Genomic DNA, 21,642 nt, shown 5'->3' on the forward strand with positions numbered 1-21,642 from the left:
GCCAGGAATTGTTTGCTTGCATTCCCGAGCAGGTGTGAGGAAAACCTGTGGTCAGCGGCCACCCTCGGTATGCCTCTCCTCCATCTCCCCCGACTTCTCCCCTGCAACTGCCCGTCTGGCTTTGAACTTACCGGCCAGGTCAGGCAGCGTCTCGATCTCGACGGTGCCCGTGAATCTGCCTCTAGAACAGTCATCCAACAATCTTGCCTGGTCGATGACCCTGCTACCTCCCAGTCACTATACCTGTCGACTTGATTACCGCAACGCCAGGTGACAGCCCTGGGCATCGTGTTCCGCGTATCATTGTCCGTGGTGGATATTCAAACGTACAGTTGAGCCTCCGCCATGGCTTTCTCGTCGGTCGTCGTTCCGCTCTGGGCCCTCTTTGCCCTCGTCTACGGTCCAGCTCCTGCGGCCGCCGTGACGCTGACCTACTGTTCATCCGAGAACACCGGCGCGTCCTTTGATCCTAGTACGTCGCGTACCGTCTACGGGTTTGGTCCATGCTGACCAGTGCGCGCAGAGTCGAGTATCTTTCAGTCGAACGGTCTATGCCAACAAACATGCACGGCGGACTATGCGTTCGCAATTATTCTCGGCGAGAAATGCTGGTGCTCCAACTACGCCCCCGGTTCCACCACCAGTACGTCGAATTGCAACAGTCCTTGTCCCGGCTATCCGAGTGACCACTGTGGAAACACTTCCGACAATCTGTATGCCTATATCCAGCTTTCCAACCACGAGCCCTCGGGAACGGCGGGGGCAACGTCCACCGGCACGACCGCTACAACCGACACGGTTAGTATATTCCAGTCCTTTCAAGTTTCAATCCGACCAAATGCCTCCTTGTGTCGTTGATTCCATATGTTTTGCTGTCTGCTGTACTTGTCTGTCCTGTATCGGTTACTCAACTAGTGTCTGGTTTAACAGCCTGCACAGGGGAGTACCACAACTAACTCAATGCCTGAGGCTTCAACTGTCACTGTAACTGCGACTCCTGAGTCGAGCATGACCTCTTCCTCTACTTCTGTATGAATGCCCTTGGTCTGCTGCGCTTTGGAGAACATTGTTTTTTTTGGTCGTTTGTCGGTCGCTGTTCATTTCATGCTGACGGATTCTACAGACAACCGCCCCTACGACCAGTGCTCCTACAACCACGGCGCCGATCGTGTCGGTGCAAACGGTCGCAGGCCAGCCCGTTACCATTACTGTCGTGAATCCGGCGTCGCCAACATCGACTGCTGCAGCTTCCAGTGACAGTCACGGCTCCGGGTTGAGCGGAGGAGCTATCGCTGGTATCGTCATTGGATCCCTATTGGGGGTGGGCGCGCTGGTGGCATTTGGACTGTGGTTATGGTTCTTCGGCCGTCGTCGCGACTCGCGTAACGTCGCCTCACCCGACTCGCGATACGACACCTTACTTGATAACCGCCGGCAGAGCAAAGCCTCCCAGATGAGTTTGATGCGGGGCTGGTTCTCGCCGCACTCGGAGAAATCGTCCTCTCCAGATCATATGAGCCCCGCTCCAGCCCCTACCTTTACCGACAGCCGCATGAAACAGGATGCCGTGCTCTATCCGAGCGGGAGCCGGCACAGCACCGTGTCGCTCCAGGACGATCAGGACTACTCACGGCCAGTTTTACGGGTAAGTGCGATAACTCGACAGTGAGAGTTGGCCAGGGGTACTGATGGAAAGTAGCTCACGAATCCCGATTGAGGGGAACCCAATTCGTCGTTCATTGTGTTTTTCCTACATACATATTGGTTGTTCTTTCTTTCTTTCCTTTTTTCATGCACAACACGGCGAGGAGCGTTGCTTCATAAATGATACCCATTCTTCCCTTCGTGTTTCTCCGATTTTCTTTTAGACCTACACTCCCGCCTTTCGCTCGGACCTTTCATCGGTCCAGGAGGGGCCGTGGATAGGATTTGCATCTCGCCGAGCATCTCGCACGACGTCACGATCTCATCAGGCCGTCCGGTCTAGATGTGCAGTCTAGACGGTCGGGCTCATATCTGTTGCCATTGCTGTTAGTTCCATGTAAAATCTGAGCGTCATTCTTATCGACCAGTGTGAGACAGAATGTTTTGGGCGGATACTTGCAATGTTAGCATTTTCATTTCGTCTTTTCCTTCGAGCACATACACATTTGAGGAAGCGGATCGCGCTGGCGGTGTTGATTTGGGAGCGCACCCCACTCGACTGTCTCGGAGGGTGTTTTATCGATCACATGGGATGGAAGGTTAGGCGTTGAGCACATAGATATACGAATGATGACAGTCTAGCAAAGTGACTTGCAGAACTCGTAATGTAGCCTCGATCAGTCTTAGACTGCAGGAAGTAGTACGATCTGCACATTCACTATTCTATTATCACTGCACATTCATTATTCTATTACCATTACAAAGATCCGTGCAGAATCTGCCCATTGCCCGCATACCAGATGTTTTCGACGCGCAGATGCGAGATTCTCCAGGGATTCTTGCCGGACGGCAATTTGTCGGTGGGCAGGCGGATCAATTCGAAATATCCACGGGCCTATCATTCACATCAGTGATCTACTGTCTGTCAAATAAACATGCAAAAGAGGCGCTGCTTACACCATTCTGTGTCCTCGGATCCCCAAACGCCTCCCTTTTTCGTGAGCGTGGCCATGGCATTCGCGACGACGGTCGCCTTGTCGGGGATAGGCGTCTCAGGGTCCGGCTGGGGGGAGGTTGATGAGGAGGGATCTACAGCAACAACATTCAGAGAGAGCAAGTCAGGAAGACGACTACTGAGTGACAACCTACGTATACACATGCTGCGTCGCATCCATCCCCTCGACCAACGGCTTCCACTGCGCTGCCAGCTCCGAGGGCGTCACTCGCTGCGGCTCCCCGCCGAACATGCTCGTGTAGTCGATGATGACTTGGTCGGCCAGGACGTCCGTGGCGAGTTGGGTCCAGTCGTGGAGGTCGATGGTGAGGGCCTGCATGCAGTCATTATTCATATTAGGTATGTTATTGCATATTAAGTAAGTGGTCAGGTTTTCGAAGTGCAGTTACGTACAAATCTGGTTACTGTATCGTGGATGTTGGCGCGGTCGAGGAGGTAGTCTGTTACTTGGTAGGTGGTCGTGGTCATTGTTGAGATTCGTCGATGCAGATGCAGTATAGCTGTATATCAAGGAGGGATGGATAGGTGTAGATAGAGATGTATGCCAGGTAAATAAATAAATGATGTGTTTGTTTTGTTAATCAGCTTAATCAGATCAATGACAATTAGAATTGGACTGGATTAATTAGATTCTAAGGTTGTAGTAGGTACGTCTGTATATGTCCTGAATGGCAACAATAGAGTTGGATTATATAGAGCAAAACACTTCTTTTCTTTTGTTTTCTACTAACGTATCATCCAACACAAACGACTATCAATAATTCGTTCTTATACGAGGATTTCTCTGTATTGCATCATGTTGGTTGTACTCCTTAACTCCGTGAATACGGGATCCTTAAGTCCGCCGGCCATAATCCATCCAGCCCATGAGGACAATAACAATAGATTAGGAAGTATTTAAGTTATGTTGGTTACATTGAATTCTATTTATTAACTCTTTTTTTGTTTGTTTCCTCTGTCGTTTTCTTGTTGGAGTTGAGTCATAACCTTCAGAACATGTATGTACGTGAGGTTTATTTATCTGTCTATACCCTAGGGGTAGAGTTAATTTTGTATCTACCTGGCTATGCGAGAGGCTCTTGTATACCGGGTATATTGACAGCTGATATAGATCGTATTGTATGTGTCGTGTATCTCGTTTCGTTTAGCTAGGGTAGGTACAGTACGTTAGGTACAGTATAAGTAAAAGATTTGAGAGGAAAGGAGATTAGTGTACTTAAAGGTTATTCATGTAGTAATACTACCGTATATCACTAGCTCCAGCCCTGTAAGATCATTTCTAGGTGACTGCTTCGAGTGATGGCATCAGCAGACTGGAGAAGTAGAAAGAATAATTCATCTGAATTTCTGCATTTTAAGCTCGTTCTGCCGTCTCACGGATCAACTCTGCAATCTTCTTCATTCTCGGTCCGGCCTCGCGGAAAGTCATGGTCGTACTGGTGGAAGAACTCTCTGACAAGAGACTGCTCGCACAGCTCCATCAGCTCCAATCCCCAGTGTCTGTTCTTGACCGTCGGGCTGCGGACGTGCAGCGTGGAAATGTCAATCAGCCTGCCTTGGATCGCCGCATTGTATCGTGTGATTACCATCACTCCATTCGTCATGAACAGCCGCCCATCGACCAGCTGCCGCGTCTGCAGCGCCTTCAGATCCTTCTTGATCTGCGTGGGGTCATAGTCTGGGTGTTGTTTATCTGTTTCCTGCCGCACGCGCACATTCGACGGCCGAAGGAAGATGGCAGCCGCCTCTTTGACTGGTTCAGACTCAGCCGCTTCAATCACGCCCTCCTTCGCCTCGACGTCTGACAGGCGAAACACGTCGAGCGGCGTCCCGCCGTTGATGAACACCGCCCACCGGAATACCCTCTCGTGGGACAGCTTCCATGGATTCTCCCGGATGTCCCGAATGATGAGCTGTGCCGCCAGCGCAGCGCCGCCAGAGTAGCCGATCACGCCGTCAAAGGGGCCCTCGGTGTCTATGAGCCGGAGGATTTCGTCTTCGGTCTGTAGTTGTGAAGAGGGACCAGTTTCCTGCGCATTCGATCTTAATTTGCTCCATGGAAGCAGTTCATTGGGGAATCTGTACTGCACTGGACGTACCCTCGGTATGCAGAACAGTCCCTTGGATGAATTCGAATGTAAAGTCAGGAAGGTCTGCTCGCAAAGAAGCTAGATATCTGATTCAGCAGGGTCCTAACAGAAAGATCATTCGCAACCTGCCTGTCTGGAGCTTGAAGATCCGAGAGTCCTCGATGAGTCCGCGATCAATTCAATCGAAACATGCGTATTGTTACTTGCCTCGTTGTTCGATCCTCGACCGTGCAGACAGAGGACATTCATGATTGACAATTCGATGTCACTAAGGTAGATGACTTGGTGGTCGACAGAATTCACGAGAAGACATGTCGAACGACTGGATAGGATACTTCAGGTAATGCCGTTAATTCAATTGCATAAAATAAGCCTGCCTGTCAGACAAAGAACAGACCAAGAATGCTGCCGACTCCAACCTGGACTATTACTTCATTCCCAGCTTAAGTGCCGGTTGCACAGCAGAGTACAGACATGTACCGACATGTGCGTTTGTCTTGCGGCACTTAACACCATGGCTAATCCTAGTCTACCACCGCATACCCTTAATCGGCGACCCATCCAACAGAATGCGCGTTTTCAGCCACATTTTCCCGGGTCACAAAGCGGTTGACAGCAGGCCAAGGCGCTAGTTGACATGGATGTTATTGCAGATCGTCAGTCCGCCGGACAAGACTTCTTTCATCGAGACTTCCCCTCTCGGATGTTTTCAGCACCGCATCACTGTGGTAGAGACTCTGCATAGATAGCTGAACTACGCTGCAATGCATTCTGTCGAAAGCTCAGAGGCGACTTCGAGTAGACCCTCATTCTCACCGGAGCTGGCGCTTTCAGAGAAAGCGTTGACGGATCCAGGGAGTTCTACCGAGACATCTGGCAGAGATGCACAACACGAGGCAGCGGAGTCAGATCATGACAGCAACAACAACTTTCAGCTGGCGATACTCACGCTAGGACTGTGTCTGTGTGCCCTGATCGTCTCATTAGATACCAGCATCCTGGGTAAGTCTCCTGCCAAATATCTTCTCTTCCCATGCTGACTACCCAGCTACCGCAATCCCCCAAATCACAGCCACCTTCCATTCTCTCGACGATGTCGGCTGGTACGGCTCGTCGTATCTGCTGACGCAGACCGCGGTGCAGCCCAGCTTCGGGATGCTCTACAACTACTTCGACACCAAATGGACTTTTCTCTGCGGGATTCTGGTTTTCGAGCTCGGCTCCGTGCTCTGTGCTGTGGCCGTTTCTTCCATCATGCTGATCGTCGGTCGAGCCCTCGCGGGCGTCGGCGCTGCGGCGCTGTTCTCGGGCGACATGAACATTATAGCCATGTCGGTCCCGTTGAGGAGACGCGCGCCCTATATTGCCTTGTTGTCCAGCATGCTGGGCGTCTCGAACGTCGCGGGCCCGCCTTTGGGGGGTGTTCTTACTGATCGACTTGGCTGGCGGTGGTGGTAAGACGTCCAGTTACAGCCTTGACGACTTGCATGTCAATCAGCTAACTGATTTCTTTCTAGTTTCTGGATCAACCTGCCCTGCGGAGGTGTCGCATTCGGGATTGTCCTGATCTTCAAGAACAGAGCAGCTCCGTTATCCGGAATGAGCCTGAAAGAACGTCTGGCTGCTTTGGATCCGCTAGGCGGAATCCTCCTTCTGGCTGGTATCACCACGTTTCTGCTAGGCATCGAATGGGGCGGAACGACGTACGCCTGGTCTGATGCCAGGGTCTGGGGGTGCATCCTGGCATCAGGCCTGATTACGATTCTCTTCTGCGTCAGTCAATGGAAACGCGGTGACAGGGCAACCATCCCATCTAAACTATTCTTCAAGCAGAGGACGATTCTCGGCTCGTCGCTCTTCTCTTGCTTCCTGTCGATGGGGTTTTATGTGTGAGCAAAGAGCTATTCCAGGCACGATGTGAACTGATATACTCCAGCCACGTCTACTATCTCCCGATCTACTTCCAGGCCGTCAAAGGGTCCACTCCTGAGCAATCCGGCCTGGACATTATCCCCTGTCAGATCAGCAACACAGCTGCCTCACTGGCAGTGAGTGTCTTTGTCGGAATTCTGGGATGGTACGTCCCATTCGTCTGGCTGGGAGCGATCACCTTCATCGTTGGGTCTGGGCTGCTCTATACGCTGGAAGTCAACTCCAGTGCGGCCACCTTGATAGGGTATCAGATTGTTGCTGGAGCGGGACTGGGGGCATCCGTGCAAATTCCTTATATCGCTGCTCAAGTCGTCTCGAGCAGGAAGGACATGTCGTCCGCAAGTATGCTAAGCAATTTCGTTTCTTCCTTTTCTTTTGTCTTCTTTCTTTCCTGCTTTGTTTCTCCTAATAAGCTGTTGCTCTGCAGACGCCATCATGATCTTCTCCCACTCCATCGGCGGCACAATCGGCCTAGCCATCGGGCAAAACATCTTCCTGAGCACCCTGAACAGCATCCTCCCTCTGGACGCACCTCTCGTCAACGCAAGCGCCGTCACCGCAGCCGGACCGACGAATCTGCGCAGCATCACGCCGCCAGAGCAGCTGGCCGGGGTGCTGGAAGCGTACAACGTGTCGATCGCCAAGGCGTTCATTTCGTCCATCGCGACGGCCTCGGTGGGGTTTCTCTTTTCGCTTCTGATGGAGTGGAGGAGTGTCAAGGGGGTTGATATGCTGACCGGGGGGATACATGACTCGGCGGAGTGATTGTTATACTGCGGACAGTAGTCCTGCTTGACGGTTATGAGTCAGAAGATTGACAGTTCAGGTGCATGATGGTTTAAGGATCGATGGATGTGTGTACGAATTACCAAATTGAGTAAACTGTATGAGCCGAATCAGGTAATAGCAAAATGCGGTGACTAGGACTCGAGTAAGGTGACACAGACAAGCTTTACTCCATAACTCGTATGCATGTACTGTACCTATGTATCTATCTATTCTAGCTTATTCTACACAGCTATCTAACTGGCTACTATATATGTAGACAAAAGGTCTTGAATCTCTAGAATAATGAATAGGGACCTACCTAATTCATGTTAATCGTTTCGTTTTGCTTACCAAAGGTTAACCAGTTTAGTCCTATCTCTCATTCATTACGCCTGAGATAGATACATATGTATTCTGAAAATACCCACATAGTCGCTAGTACTAAATAGATCCACCTAGGTACATTATATGCGGATTACTCCGTACGTAGTTTATACACCGCCGTCCCGTACGTAGTACAGTACTGTATGTGCAGTACATGCAGTAGACAAAGGAATTGTACGCATGCACAGTGATGTAATAAGTATATATCTACAGATCACTGGCGGTATATACACTTTTTCCTAGAACAGGTCACATTTTGAAGATCTTTTTGGGGCTTTATAGGGCTTCATCACGAGTCAGTCATACATACATTACTCCGGAGCAGGTATCGAGGACATACTCCTGTTACACAAAGGCTTCGGTTCGAGTTGTGGGCCCTGGCAGGGATGGCAATTTCCTAACCTGTCCAATTCTTTGCCTGATAGTTCTGATAATACGTCATGTCTTGTTCCTGTCCTGGAGACTGGACCAAAAAAAGGAATGCCGTGACGTTAGAGTCTTAGTGAATTTGAAACTTATAGCGTGCTCCAATGTTATGTTTTTTTCTTTTTGCGAAAAAAAAAAGATAGTGCTTATACTCCAGTCATAGTCAGACATTCCATGCTGAGAGGAAAGGAAACAAAAAAAATATCAATTGTGGATAGACGACATGACTCGGATACGGATAGATTCAACCAACAACTGCGTACATAGCATTGACTCGATTTATGGAATGGGAATGTCTCTGATGTCGAGAATCCTGGACGACCCGCTTAAGGCACTAGCAGATGTATTCGATACTCGACCAGTTTATATATTGATCTCTGTTTCTCTTTCTCTCTCTGTTTCTCTATTTCCAACGATTATACTAGAAAACCTTCTAAGGGAAAATAAATAACGTTAAGGCTTTTTTTCCTTTTCACAGGGGAATACAGTAGAACAACCACGAGCAGAAGCAGAAGCAAATAGAAATATGCCTTACACCAACAACCACAGCGCAAGCAATGCCATCGCCATCATCGGCATGGCAGCGCGCCTCCCGCAGGAAGCGGACACGAATGAGAATCTCTGGAAGTTCCTTCTGCAGGCGAGGAACGCAATGACGCCTTTTCCCAGTGAGCGGGTCAATCATCAGAGTCATTATCATCCTGATTCGGAGAATTGGGGGGACTGTGAGTGCATCTGCCTACCTACCTACCTACCTATGTATATCATCTGTTCTGTCTAGTAAAAAAAAGCTCATGATAATATGATCTGTGTTGTTTTGTTTTCTAATGAATGCGTTTAGTATTAAAGATATTTATTACCCCTCGCGAGTAGACTTTTCTTCCCCTACTCTTCTTTTCATTCTCTCGTTAACTAAGCTATGGCTATTGCAAGGCGGCCACTTCATCGCTGGCGACCCGGCCTCCTTCGACTCGCAATTCTTTGGCATCACCAAAACCGAAGTCATGACCATGGACCCCCAGCAGAGGATCCTAATGGAAAATGTGTATCATGCGTTTGAGAATGGTCCAGACCCTGCACCAGCTTGTTGATCTATCTCAATAGCTGACGCCTAGAACCCTAGCCTGAATCCCCCTCAGCAAGGCAATGTCTTCCATGACCTCCGTCTTCGTCAGCGGCTTCAACCACGACTTCCTGCAGCTGCTGAACAACGACCCGGAGGTGTCGGCCAAATACAAGCCGACGGGCATGTCGAACTCCATCCTCGCGAACCGCATCAGCTGGTTCTATGATTTCAAGGCGCCCTCCCTCACCGTCGACACGGCTTGTTCCAGCAGCATGGTGGCCTTTCACCTAGGCTGTCAGAGTCTAACCGCTGGCGAGAGTGAGATGGCTGTCGTCAGTGGAGTGAATGTGCTGCTGTGGCCGAATGACTTTGTCGCCATGTCCCATCATGGTTTCCTGTCGCCGGACGGGTTATGTTACAGTTTCGACCATAGGGCCAATGGATACTCCCGTGGAGAAGGGGTAGGGACGGTTATTCTGAAAAGGCTTTCAGATGCCCTTCGCGATGGAGATACGATTAGAGCAGTGGTCCGTGGATCTGGTGTAAACCAGGATGGACGTACTCCTGGTATCTCTCTGCCGAACGGCACGGCACAGACTGCGCTCATCCGTGATGTTTATGCGAGAGCTGGACTCAACCCGGAAGATACGCTTTTCATCGAAGCTCACGGCACAGGGACCGCAGCTGGTGATCCCATCGAAGCACGCGCCATTGCTCAAGCATTCAATACTAGCTCTAGCACTAGGAAAGCTCCCCTCTATATTGGCGCCATGAAGTCAGGCATAGGCCATCTTGAAGGTGCCTCAGGAGTTGCCAGTCTCATCAAGTCTGTCATGATCCTCGAATCGGATGTTATACCTCCAAACACCAACTTTGAACGAGTTAACCCTAAAATTCCTGGCCAGCAGCAGGGCAAAGAAGGATCTCTATCAACTCCATGGGTTTTGGTGGAACGAATTCTCATGCCATTCTTGATACCATTACCTCAAGTCTCACCGGCTGGAGGGCATTCACAGAACTGTACCAACTGTACCGTCTGAGGAGGACATCCAGCGCATGTGTGCTCGCCTCGACTTGGCAGGATATGAGCTTATAAATGGTGCAGTCAGTGATAGACATGAAGTCAAGTCGAAGAAGTCCCTGGATAATGGCCATCAGTTTGGCAGTGAAGAAAATGGCAACACGAATGGCAATGGTCATGTTAGCACCAACGCAACTCTGCTTTTCCTATTCTCTGCGTTTGACGAGAACGGCGTACAGAGAAACGCAAAACCATACGCACAGCACTTGAAGTCGTTGCCGCCAATGACTGAGGGCGAGGAAATTCCAATATCTCGCCGATTTAGCTCACACGCTTTCCAGCAGGCGCACCGACTTTGCGTGGAGGAGCTTCTGTACGACATCGACACTCCATGAGCTCATTGACTGCCTTGAGTCGGGGGCTGGGCTTTCCAATCCGGTGCGAGCAGGTAGATCTCCTGCTCGACTGGGCGTCGTCTTCACTGGCCAGGGAGCTCAGTGGTATGCCATGGGGCGCGAACTTTTCGTCTACCCTGTCTTCAGAAAGAGTCTCGAGGCTGCAGATGAATATATGAGGAGCTTAGGCAGCTCGTGGTCTTTGATCGGTAGGTTCCTCTAATCTTTATATTACCTGAATTTTTGCATAGGAATGAGAACTAATTAAAGTCAGATGAACTCCATCGAGATAAAACAAACACAAGGATCAACCAACCTGCCGTTGCACATGTGGCATGTGCTGCTCTGCAAATCGCTGTTGTCGATCTTCTGGCAAGCTGGAACATCCTACCGAGTCGAGTTGTAGGTCACTCTTCCGGAGAGATTGCTGCTGCTTACTGTGCTCGGAAACTCGGTCGCAAGGCAGCCTGGAAAGTGGCTTACTTTCGCGGCATTGTATCTTCTATCAAGCATCCAACTAAAGGTGTTATGATGGCGGTTGGCCTCTCGGAAAGTGATCTCGCGCCTTACTTGCAGAAAGTTGATAGCAGTCTTGCGGGAGAGCTCATCATCTCTTGTTACAACAGTCCATCAAACAATACAGTCTCCGGGGACGAAGCAAAGGTGGACGCTCTAAAAGCATTACTCGATGCAGACTCCGTGTTTGCACACAAGTTGACTGTCTCAAATGCTTACCATTCAAGTCACATGAAAGCAGTGGCCGACGAATACTGCAGACTGCTGGGAGACATCAAGTCAACCGACAAACTTGCGTCCTCCCAGGACGTTCACATGTTCTCTTCTGTCACTGGTCAGTTGGTGGATTCAGACGTGCTTGAATCACCTCAGTACTGGGTCGACAACCTGGTGTCACCGGTGAACTTCACCAAGAGTTTGACTGCAGCCTGCTTCCAGGGTCTTCCAAAGGGTCAAAAATCAGTCAGCATGAACAACACAGCCGAGAACGTGTTCCTCAACGAGATCGTGGAAGTTGGTCCCCATGGCGCGTTGCAAAGCGCCATTAAGCAGACAATCAAAGCCTATAACAATGTAGCTTCAATCGAATATCTACCAGTTCTGAACCGCAACTCTCCGGGTGTCAGCACAATTCTCACGGCTGCCGGCTATTTGAACAGCAGAGGGTACCCAGTTAATATTCGCCGCGCAAATGAAACATCTGCTTCCATCCACCCACAAATGCTCGTTACGCTTCCACCCTACCGCTTCGATCACTCAAACAAGATCTGGTGCGAAAGTCGGATCACCAGAAACATCCGCCTGAGGAAGCATCCAAAACATGACCTGTTTGGAGCGCCGGTCGCCGATTGGAACGCTGAGGAACCACGGTGGCGTTATATCATACGCCTTTCAGAGAATCCTTGGTTAAGAGACCATGTCGTGACGGGCAGCTACATATACCCCGGCGTCGGATACATAGTGATGGCCATTGAGGCCGCAAAGCAAATTTCGGACCCGAATTTACCGATTTCTGGATACCGGCTCAGGGACATCGCCATTAAAACGGTATTAAACGTTCCTGTTACGAAAGACGGCGTCGAAGTGATGATATCTATGTCACGAATGGACGAGTCGAGCACACAACGCTCAAATGGAATTTCGGCATCATTTCGTACGCTCCAACTGGCGATGACTGGATTGAGCATTGTACAGGATATGTAGAAGTTGAGCTTACCACCACGGCAAACATCATTGACAGTGGCCGCGAAGCTGAGGAGGAGTCTCGCACGTGGCGAGAAGCGCTGAAAGAGGCTTCCCAGACTTGCCGGTCTCCATTGGATATGGTTCGGACATATGAAAATTTGTGCGACGTCGGGCTCACATTCGAGCCTCTATTCAAGAACCTCTCCAATGTGAAACTGGCACAAGGGAAAGGAGAAGCGACTGGAGTTGTCACTGTTCCAGATGTTTTAAGCTCAATGCCGAAGAAATTCATGCGTCCACACGTCATTCACCTATGCACCCTCGATAGTGTGTTACATTTATTCCTTGCTTCCATTCTTGACAGTATTGGAGAAGAGATGCTGTCAACAGCTATGCTGCCAACATTTATGCGAGAGGTATGGGTGTCCTCTTCTAGCAGCAGCAGCACCGGTCATACATTTCGGGGACATGCCAGGTCCACTCCAGTCGCTGCTCAGAAGTATGAAAGCGATATCATCATGATCTGGGATGGTGAAGTCGACGAAGGGAGAGTGTCGATTAGGGGCCGGAAAGCCTCCCCAATCTCGAACAATGAGTCGACAGGTACACGAACCGCCAAGTTCTGCCATACTGTAGAGTGGAAGCCCGATGTCGACCTGTTGAAATCTGATCGGATTCCAAACGTGGCTCTTTCGACGGAGAAAGAAATCGAAGATCGACGGCGAGAGGTTCAGGACCTTCAATTAGCCTGTATGCTGATGATTAGGACGCCTTGGACGAGCTCAAAGATATCCCTACCGAATCGTACGAGGGGCATTTCCAAAACTATTACCAATGGCTCCTGCAGCAAGCCAGGCTTCTCAAATCGGACTCCATAACCCACTTGCCATTATCCCGGTGGATGCAATACAAGGATGATAAGGAGTTCAAGGAGGAATTCTACCGTCAGATTGCAGGAAAGGGAGTGGAAGGTGCACTGTGCATTCGCACGGGATCGAACATCGTTCGAGTCCTCAAGAAAGAAGTCGACCCTCTCTATCTCATGTTTGGTATGGACGATCTCCTCGATAGGATATATTCCGAGATGGTTGGCACAGGGGACCTTCATAACCTGACTAGGGCATACATCGACTTGATTGGACATAGTCGCACTGATCTGAATATTTTGGAAATTGGCGCTGGCACAGGGAGTTTGACCACAGCCTTTCTGGAAACCTTGAGTCCTCTGCCTTCCCATGAACAAAGCTCTGGCAAATCGTCAAGGATTTCAAAATATATCTATACCGATATCTCTGCCTGGTTCTTTGAGAAAGCCAAGGAGAGGTACAAGAGCTGGAGGAACATCCTGGATTTTCAAACCCTAAACATTGAGATTGATCCGCAGGAACAAGGATTTGCCAAAGGAGAGTATGACATTGTTGTAGCAGGCAACGTCTTGCATGCCACAGCAGACCTCCGAAAGACTTTGAAACATGTCCGGTCTTTGCTCAAGCCTGGAGGCAGGCTGATTCTCTATGAGGGAATTAGACAGGATTTTCTTCCCACACCTCTCGCCTTCGGTCAGCTAGCAGGCTGGTGGCTGGGCGTAGAACCCATTCGGAAATGGAGCGCCTGGATCAACGAAGAGGAGTGGGGAAGGGTACTGCGAGACACTGGCTTTTCTGGAGTTGACATGAGCTTGAAAGATAGACAAGACCCGGATTTGCATGGGTTCAGCATCCTTGTCGCCTCCGCAGTTGGCAATGAAGCGTATCAGAGCCGGATTTCGACAGAGACGCTTATTGTCATCAGAGTCAGGCTCAAGATGACCTTGCATCCTCACTTACGGACAAATGGATTGAAAAATATGGTCTTCAGAATTGTCCGATTGCCAAGTATACAGACCTGAGCAATAGGGATCTCAGGAATACTCACTGTGTCTCCTTGATGGAGCTGGAGCGCTCTGTGCTCGCAGACCCGACTGAAGAAGAGTTCGCCAATATCAGACACCTTTTGTCCACTTGTGATGGACTACTCTGGGTAACTGGAGACTTCACGTCGAACCCGGAGCTAAACATGATTGCAGGACTCATTCGGGCAGTACGCTGGGAACGAGATCTTGAGGGCCCTAATTTGGTCACCTTGGCCATTTCTGACCCACGCCCCTCGCAGGGGATCATGGTACAGGCTATTCTCGACACTTTTGATCATCAATATGCAAAGTCAAATACAGACAAGGACAACGGCGAATACGTTTTTCAAGACGGTGTGTTTTTCACAAACCGTCTCGTCGATGCCACCGAAATGAACGACTACTTGACTGCCAAGGTATCGAAGCCAACAGCCCAGATGGTTCCTCTGGGCAAGGCCGAAGCTGAGCGACCTTTGAGACTCACAACAGCTCCAGGCATGTTGAACAAACTCCAATTTGAAACAGATCCGGTCTGGTTTGAGCCTCTTGGTGAATTGGACGTCGAAATCAAGGTCAAAGCAGTTGGTCTGAATTTCCGCGACATCATGATGGCAATGGGCGAGCATAACGCCATGACTTTCGGCAATGAGGCTGCCGGCATCGTGACTCGGGTTGGGCCTGCTGTAAAGAAAGTAAAGGTCGGTGATCATGTTGTCTACATGGACGGAATTGGGAGGACCGGAACCTTTCAGACATACGGCAGAGTGATCGAGGATCTGGTAGCCATCATACCCAAAGACATGGGCTTTGAGGTCGCTGCCTCGCTACCTTCTATCTATGTGACCGCGATTTATGGGCTCTATCATCTTGCCAGACTGAGCCAAGGTGAGACTGTCTTGATTCACAGTGCAGCCGTTGGAGTGGGACAGGCCGCCATAATGCTAGCAAATCTTGTTGGCGCAGAGATCTTTGCAACAGTGTCCACTCCCGAGAAGGCCAATCTCCTTATGACCAAGTATGGTGTCAAAAAGGATCACATATTTTCAAGTCGAGACTTGTCATTTGCCAAGGGAATCATGAGGATGACAAATGGCCGGGGGGTTGACGTCGTTTTGAACTCTCTTGCGGGAGAGTTCCTTAGTCGGACATGGGAATGTGTTGCACCTTTTGGCCGATTTATTGAAATTGGAAAGAAAGACGCACAGAATAATGGAGAAGTTACACTGGTAAGTCACAAGCCCAACCTTTCAGATGTTTTGAGACTAAGGTCGCTTCCCAGAACCCTTTTCTTCGAAATGTTATCATGGGCAGTGTCGAGTTGCCGACGATGGTGCGGTACCGGCCCAAGGAGAATGTTGGCTTGATTGAGGAAACTGTACGTCTGTACACTGAAGGAAAAATCAAAGAGCCAACACCAACCAAAGTCCTCAATTACTCGCATCTAGAGGAGTCCTTCCGGGTGCTGCAATCGGGAAAAGGCATGGGAAAGACCGTACTTGTCCCGACGGAGGATGCTATCGTCCCAGTCGTTCCACGACCACCAGTTCAGATGAAATTCGAAGAAAAAGCCTCCTACGTTCTTGCAGGGGGTTTTGGGGGTATCGGCCGCAGTATCGCTCGATGGATGGCCTCACGAGGTGCGAAAAACTTAATTTTCCTCTCACGTTCTGGTGCAGCAAGTAGTGCTGCTCAAGAGACGATCCAAGAACTCGAGAGTCGGGGAGTTACTGTTCGTGTGTTTTCCTGTGATGTCTCAGATAAAGATCGCCTTGTTGCTGTTCTGGAGGAGTGCAAAACCAGTCTTCCTCCTATAAGAGGTTGTATCCAGGGCTCAATGGTTCTTGCCGACAAGATCTTCGAGAACATGAGCTATGAGAAGTTTCGGGCGGCCACACGACCCAAGGTCCAAGGATCTTGGAACCTCCACGCCTGTCTCCCAAGAGACATGGATTTCTTCATTCTCCTATCCTCCGCGACGGGCCTTGTGGGAAATCGTGGACAAGCAAATTATGCAGCGGGAAACACATATCAGGACGCACTGGCGGCTCACCGTGTATCTCTCGGTCTCCATGCCACGTCTCTCGATCTGGGCACGCTTCTTTCCATTGGCTATGTGGCCGAGAATCGCCAGCTGCTGGGCCATGTAAAATACGTCGCGTCGTTGCTGGGCTCCGTCCGCGAAGAGGAGATACACAGCGTGATCGAATACTGCGTCAAACCCACTGGACCATCTAAGAGGCCCATTCAGATAGCTTCGTCTGTGACAACTGCGGCAGAATACCGGGCCCGGGGCATGCCCACGCCCTCGTGGCTACACATGCCGCTGTTCACCCAACTGGCCTCGACAAGTTCCAGTGCCACAACCGGTCCCGGAGGCGAGGAGAGCGCCTCCGGACTGAATATTGCTTCTCTATTGGAATCAGCAACGTCTTTGGCGGACGCGGCTGCCGTTGTCGCGGACGCGATTCGCACAAAGCTCTCGAAGCTGCTTAATATCTCAGTCGAAAACATCGACCCCAGCAAAAGTGTCAGCAGCAACGGGGTTGAAAGCCTGGTAGCTGTAGAGTTCCGCACGTGGCTCGCGAAAGTCCTGGCAGCCGACATACCCTTGCTGGACATCTTGGGCACCATGCCCATCACGGAGTTAAGTGTCAAGGTCGTGTGTGAGAGTAGACTCGTTGCGGGGCACTTGAAGCCTGGAGAAGGAAAAACCCAGCTAGTGTCGCTGTCGGAGGGTAATGGGAGTGAAGAGTACATGTAGTTTTGATACGTCGAGAAAATGGTTGAAGTATAGGTTGGCAGAAGGAAAGGGGGAAAGAGAAGTTGATGCCGGCTGGTAGAAGAAATAATAGTCTCAGGCTCAGTCGAGTGCCAAAAATGGAAGGAGCGTCGACTGCACTGAACGTTCACATGACATGTAATCCCATCAAGCTTCGTTCAACAATTTTGTCGATGAATTGAGATGCGGGTGAACTCTGCATCAAACTGAGAATTTCTAAGCATGGTATCCTGCCCCCAGCTGATCTTCAACTCAAAAGGGGGAAGAGAAAGACAAGGTCAACGACAATGTTTACAGAAAGCATATTTCGGACTGGGAAATACCAACGTCATCAAACGCAGACACAGTATTTGCGTCCAAGAATGATTCTAGGTTTTTCGTTGTTGACATCTCTAAGAAAATAATCGGCCTGCTAATCACAGCGAGTTGCGATGGTACATTTACTGCATACTTTATCCCATTCGACATGGTCATCGCTGACATCGAGAGAATTACAAGAGCAAAAATTATCTATTCTTCCAAGAAAAGTAAAGATAAAAATAAAGAAACCATTCGTCGGAGTTAAAGCAACCTAAATCCCAGCTGTACGGAGTTAGTCGCATGTTATGTTGGGTGCGCCTCGAAGTTGTATTGGAGTATGCAACATATCAAACCCTAATTAGATAATTAGCCAATAGATGCTTAGATAGAACTGTTGGAATACTTAACAGTACACTGCATTTGCGTCATGAGGGGGCTAATTTAGACTGTGTCCAAATTCGTGCATGTGAGCTTTATCCAATGTTAACAATATATAATACGAACAAGGGAGCCTACTTACTATATATGATACAGCCAATGTTCCTCTCGAACCCAACACGCGATCTGTTCATTTCAATGTATCTGTACATACATACAAAAACTTAAAGCATCGCGTTGCTACCATCAATATACAGCTCAACCACAACAAAAATGACGACTCTCGTTCTAGGCGGCAGCAAGGGCAAAACCTCCAGCCGCCTCGCCTCCCTTCTCTCTGAGAACAATATCCCCTTCGTGCTCGCTTCGCGCTCCGTTTCAAACTCGTGCCCTTATCCCCAGATACACTTCGACTGGCTTGATGAAAAGACATACGGAGAGCCATTTAAACATGGTGAGATCTCTGCCGTCTACATCGTCGCTCCCCCAGTCACAGACATGTTCCCGCCCATGAAGGCGTTTATCGACTTTGCCTTCAAAGAAAAACGTGTTAGGCGTTTCGTACTCCTCAGCGCGAGTTCCCTCGAGCGAGGAGGCCCCATGATGGGTCAGGCGCACGATTATCTGCTCAAGTTGGCGACAGAGCACGAGGGATTGGAGTACGCGGTTTTGAGACCGACGTGGTTTATGGGTGTGTCGAGAAAAAGTGTTTATATTGCGTCTGTTTCATTAACAGTGTGACGTGCAGAAAACTTCTCTGAAGGCCCACACCAGCTCACGATCAAAATAACGGCAAGATATACTCCGCCACACAGAACGGGAAAATCCCTTTTGTCTCTGTGGACGATATTGCGGCCGTGGCGTCCCGCGCGTTGGTCGATGAGAAGTCTCATGACATGGAGCATGTTATTCTTGGTCAGGAGTTGTTGTCTTATGATGATGTAAGTTCACACTTTTATTGTGTCTGGTTTAGGTAGATTGTTTTCTGTTTCTTGCAGGGTTGGGGTTACATCCTATGGTCGTTTCCAGTTTTTAATTGTAACCTGCTGACATGTCTCTTCGTCAAGGTTGCCGCCATTCTCTCCGATGTCTTAGGCCGGAAAATCACCCACGTGAACCTGTCAGAAGAGCAGCTCGCTGCTGGCATCGTTGCAAACGGTATTCCTGAAGATTATGCCGCGATACTGGCGGCCATGGATACGGCAATCGCCCACGGCGCAGAGAACAGGCTGAACAACACAGTCAAAAAGGTAACGGGCAGGACGCCTCGGAAGTTTCGCGACTTTGCGATTGAGAAGAAGCAGGCCTGGCTCTGAGATTAGAATTAGCGGTGTATAAGAGAGGCTGCACTTGTTCACATTTATGTGCTGTATCTACGGCATATAAATCTTGAAAATATTGAAGAAAGATGGATCAATATATGAAAGCACTTGAATAGATGATTCTTGAAGACCTAATTTATGATATGTCTAACGTCTACCTGTGCTCAAATGATCAGTAATTGAAGAAGAAAAGAAAAGGGGAAAGTGAGGGAGAGGTAGAGAGAGAAAGAGGGCCGTTCTCACGTCCGTCACACTCCATATCGCCTCCGGAGGAACTCGTCCCACGTCGCAGATCTGTTCCCTGGTATGCCCCCCGGCGGCAGCCAGTCAAACGCAAAAGGATCTTCAGTCTCGATCATGTAAGCGACATGCAAAAAGCCCATATCCCGGGCCACCTCCAGTGCTGTCATATTCAAGGCATCCCGCACGTCAACGTCGATCCCCGCTCTGAGAAGGGCCTTCACGATCGGCACCTGGTCGCCGTTGTCATCCGTGGCAGCGATGTGCAGAGCTGTCTGGCCCGCGTTGTCTGTGTGGTCCAAGTCTGCCCCGTGGTCGATTAGCAATTCGACAACTTCGGCTGAAGGCCCACTGGCGGCCATCTGCAGGGCTGTTCGAGCATTCCATCCGACCGCATCGATATGTGCCCCTTTTTCAAGGATCATGGGCGTAGCATATTTCATTCCCGAATATGCTGCAAGGTGCAGAGGCTGATTGCCGGTAGTTGGATCCACGACGTTGACATCGGCTCCAGCGTCCAGCAAGGTCAGCGCGGATTCCTCATTGACGTATGTCAGAGCCTTCAACAGGGGCGTTTTACCGTTGTTATTTGTGGCATTGATCTCATCCTTCAGGCCGCAAGATAGAAGTAAGTCGACGACGGGCCAGTGCTCACTTTTAGCTGCAGAGTGTAGGACATTAGCGCCTGTTTGGGGATTAATCTCAAAGATATCTGCGCCGTATGCAATTACATGCTCCACGGTTTCTCTGTCACAATGTCGTGCCACTGCGTGGATCAAGCCCGGTTGTTGGACATTCGCGCCAGCAGTGACGAGGTCACGAACCAATTCATTTTCGGTGCTAATCGCGGCGCAGTACACGGGCGTCGCTCGCGGATCGCAGACCATGGCCAGGGACGGATCGGCGCCTCTCCTCAGCAGAAATCTGGCCATTTCGTTCTGGGAGTTGAAAATGGCGAGATGCAGCAACCGGTAGCCGTGAAGGTCGAACGAATCAGGGTCGATCCCCAGGTCGAGAAAGCTGCGCACAGCACCAATGTTCCCATCGCTCACTGCTTCACATAGTAATGCACGGGGTTCTGAAATGGAGGAGTCACGAGCCAGCAAAGTAGGAGGATATCTATCAAAATCGATAAATTTCCGATACTCTTCCTGGCTGGGAAGCGCCAATTTCAGACCCATTCGACGGAGATAGGAGCGCAGGGTCCGAGCAAATCTGGCGCAGGTTCTCGACAGGCGGCTCACATCCTTGTAGTCAAGACGGTCTGCGATGCACAGGATTAGTTCGGGGGGTAGACCAGAAAAAGTCAGACGAGTGCGTGAAGGCCGAGCGAAGCTGACTCGGAACAGGTTACTCACGTCGGGGTGTTCGAGATTGTCTGCGACACGCAAGATCAGCTCTGGAGATAGGTCGGAGAAAGTGGCCATGGCTATTTGTTAGTTGGTGACGATAAGAATTCACAAGCTCGCAGGAAGTAATATCGAAACTTCGAAACGGTGGTCGATTTGAATCTCCTAGGTCAGACTCAATGGTGATCGCGTATGTAGGTGAGAGATCATGAAAATATATAATAGGTGGCGATGACTGAGATATAGCCAGGAATAATGGAAATCGTTATGCATGTACCTGATGGCTATTTTCGACAAGGATAGAAAATTGGCGGGAAGATGACGGGTACGGAGACAACAAACAAGCAAAAGGAAAAAGAAAGAAAGAAAGAAAAGGAAAAGGCCAATCCTTTCACAGAATAAAAGGGTATAACTAGGATTGAAAGTCATTGTGTAGTTCCATCACCTTTTGTCTGTTAATGCCTGGATGGCAGTGGTGAATGCCGTGTTGTCTCAGAGCATCTGACAGTTAAGTAGAATTTCTGTTTTTATAAGACGACATAACAATGATATTGTTCCAAGCAATCGAAGACTTTGTCCTTGGAGATTCTGGCATAGAGAAAAATCCAAAACGGAAGCCATCATCCGATATATTATTGTCTCAGCTGCCTTGAAAGAGAGCGAGGAAGGATCTTTCAAGACGAGCACCGCACAAAGGCTTTCCCCTTTGCTTTTTCATTGTCTTCAGATTTTGTGCATAATTTCTTGGCTAAAAACACTGTAAAGTCAGCATTTATTGAGAAGAAGTGGTTTTGGTCGATTGATACCATACCAACAGTGCTCAAAAGCCCTAACGGCCTCTTACTGGAACATTCTCCCAGTGATGAGTGTATCCGACTTGATCGAGGATACCCAGGTAGGACGATCCTTTGACTTTTCTGGAGTTATGCTGAGATGTCTCT

At 49.6% G+C, this 21,642-nt stretch overlaps 7 protein-coding genes across 7 annotated transcripts; 4 read left to right on the top strand and 3 right to left on the bottom strand.

Moving 5' to 3' along the window:
- Positions 1-345: 345 nt before the first annotated feature.
- Positions 346-1,717, top strand: T310_6157 (ER membrane protein Wsc4; the record flags this gene model as incomplete). Its single annotated transcript, XM_013470991.1, has 5 exons — positions 346-472; positions 524-798; positions 931-1,029; positions 1,124-1,645; positions 1,700-1,717. 5 exons carry the CDS (start codon positions 346-348, stop codon positions 1,715-1,717), a joined length of 1,041 nt encoding a protein of 346 aa, XP_013326445.1.
- A 510-nt stretch (positions 1,718-2,227) lies between these two features.
- On the bottom strand, positions 2,228-3,127 carry T310_6158 (uncharacterized protein; the record flags this gene model as incomplete). Its single annotated transcript, XM_013470992.1, has 5 exons — positions 2,228-2,332; positions 2,442-2,539; positions 2,602-2,789; positions 2,833-2,972; positions 3,053-3,127. 5 exons carry the CDS (start codon positions 3,125-3,127, stop codon positions 2,228-2,230), a joined length of 606 nt encoding a protein of 201 aa, XP_013326446.1.
- Positions 3,128-4,032: 905 nt separating this feature from the next.
- On the bottom strand, positions 4,033-4,998 carry T310_6159 (uncharacterized protein; the record flags this gene model as incomplete). The annotated part of the gene is made up of 2 exons (XM_013470993.1): positions 4,033-4,827; positions 4,993-4,998. The coding sequence occupies 2 exons, from the start codon at positions 4,996-4,998 to the stop codon at positions 4,033-4,035; spliced, it is 801 nt and encodes a 266-aa protein (XP_013326447.1).
- A 515-nt stretch (positions 4,999-5,513) lies between these two features.
- On the top strand, positions 5,514-7,446 carry T310_6160 (uncharacterized protein; the record flags this gene model as incomplete). Its single annotated transcript, XM_013470994.1, has 6 exons — positions 5,514-5,751; positions 5,798-6,203; positions 6,267-6,638; positions 6,686-6,826; positions 6,908-7,023; positions 7,109-7,446. 6 exons carry the CDS (start codon positions 5,514-5,516, stop codon positions 7,444-7,446), a joined length of 1,611 nt encoding a protein of 536 aa, XP_013326448.1.
- A 1,339-nt stretch (positions 7,447-8,785) lies between these two features.
- Positions 8,786-17,094, top strand: T310_6161 (Lovastatin nonaketide synthase; the record flags this gene model as incomplete). The annotated part of the gene is made up of 10 exons (XM_013470995.1): positions 8,786-8,984; positions 9,109-9,304; positions 9,399-10,266; positions 10,316-10,719; positions 10,889-10,950; positions 11,016-12,410; positions 12,452-13,192; positions 13,231-14,081; positions 14,234-15,559; positions 15,613-17,094. 10 exons carry the CDS (start codon positions 8,786-8,788, stop codon positions 17,092-17,094), a joined length of 7,524 nt encoding a protein of 2,507 aa, XP_013326449.1.
- A 969-nt stretch (positions 17,095-18,063) lies between these two features.
- On the top strand, positions 18,064-19,106 carry T310_6162 (uncharacterized protein; the record flags this gene model as incomplete). The annotated part of the gene is made up of 3 exons (XM_013470996.1): positions 18,064-18,525; positions 18,606-18,731; positions 18,789-19,106. The coding sequence occupies 3 exons, from the start codon at positions 18,064-18,066 to the stop codon at positions 19,104-19,106; spliced, it is 906 nt and encodes a 301-aa protein (XP_013326450.1).
- Positions 19,107-19,360: 254 nt separating this feature from the next.
- T310_6163 (Ankyrin repeat-containing protein) lies at positions 19,361-20,779 on the bottom strand (the record flags this gene model as incomplete). Its single annotated transcript, XM_013470997.1, has 1 exon — positions 19,361-20,779. The coding sequence occupies one exon, from the start codon at positions 20,777-20,779 to the stop codon at positions 19,361-19,363; it is 1,419 nt and encodes a 472-aa protein (XP_013326451.1).
- Positions 20,780-21,642: the final 863 nt, after the last annotated feature.

Source organism: Rasamsonia emersonii, assembly GCF_000968595.1.
Source record: "Rasamsonia emersonii CBS 393.64 chromosome Unknown ctg1118621760369, whole genome shotgun sequence".
Classification (NCBI taxonomy): Eukaryota; Fungi; Ascomycota; class Eurotiomycetes; order Eurotiales; family Trichocomaceae; genus Rasamsonia; species Rasamsonia emersonii.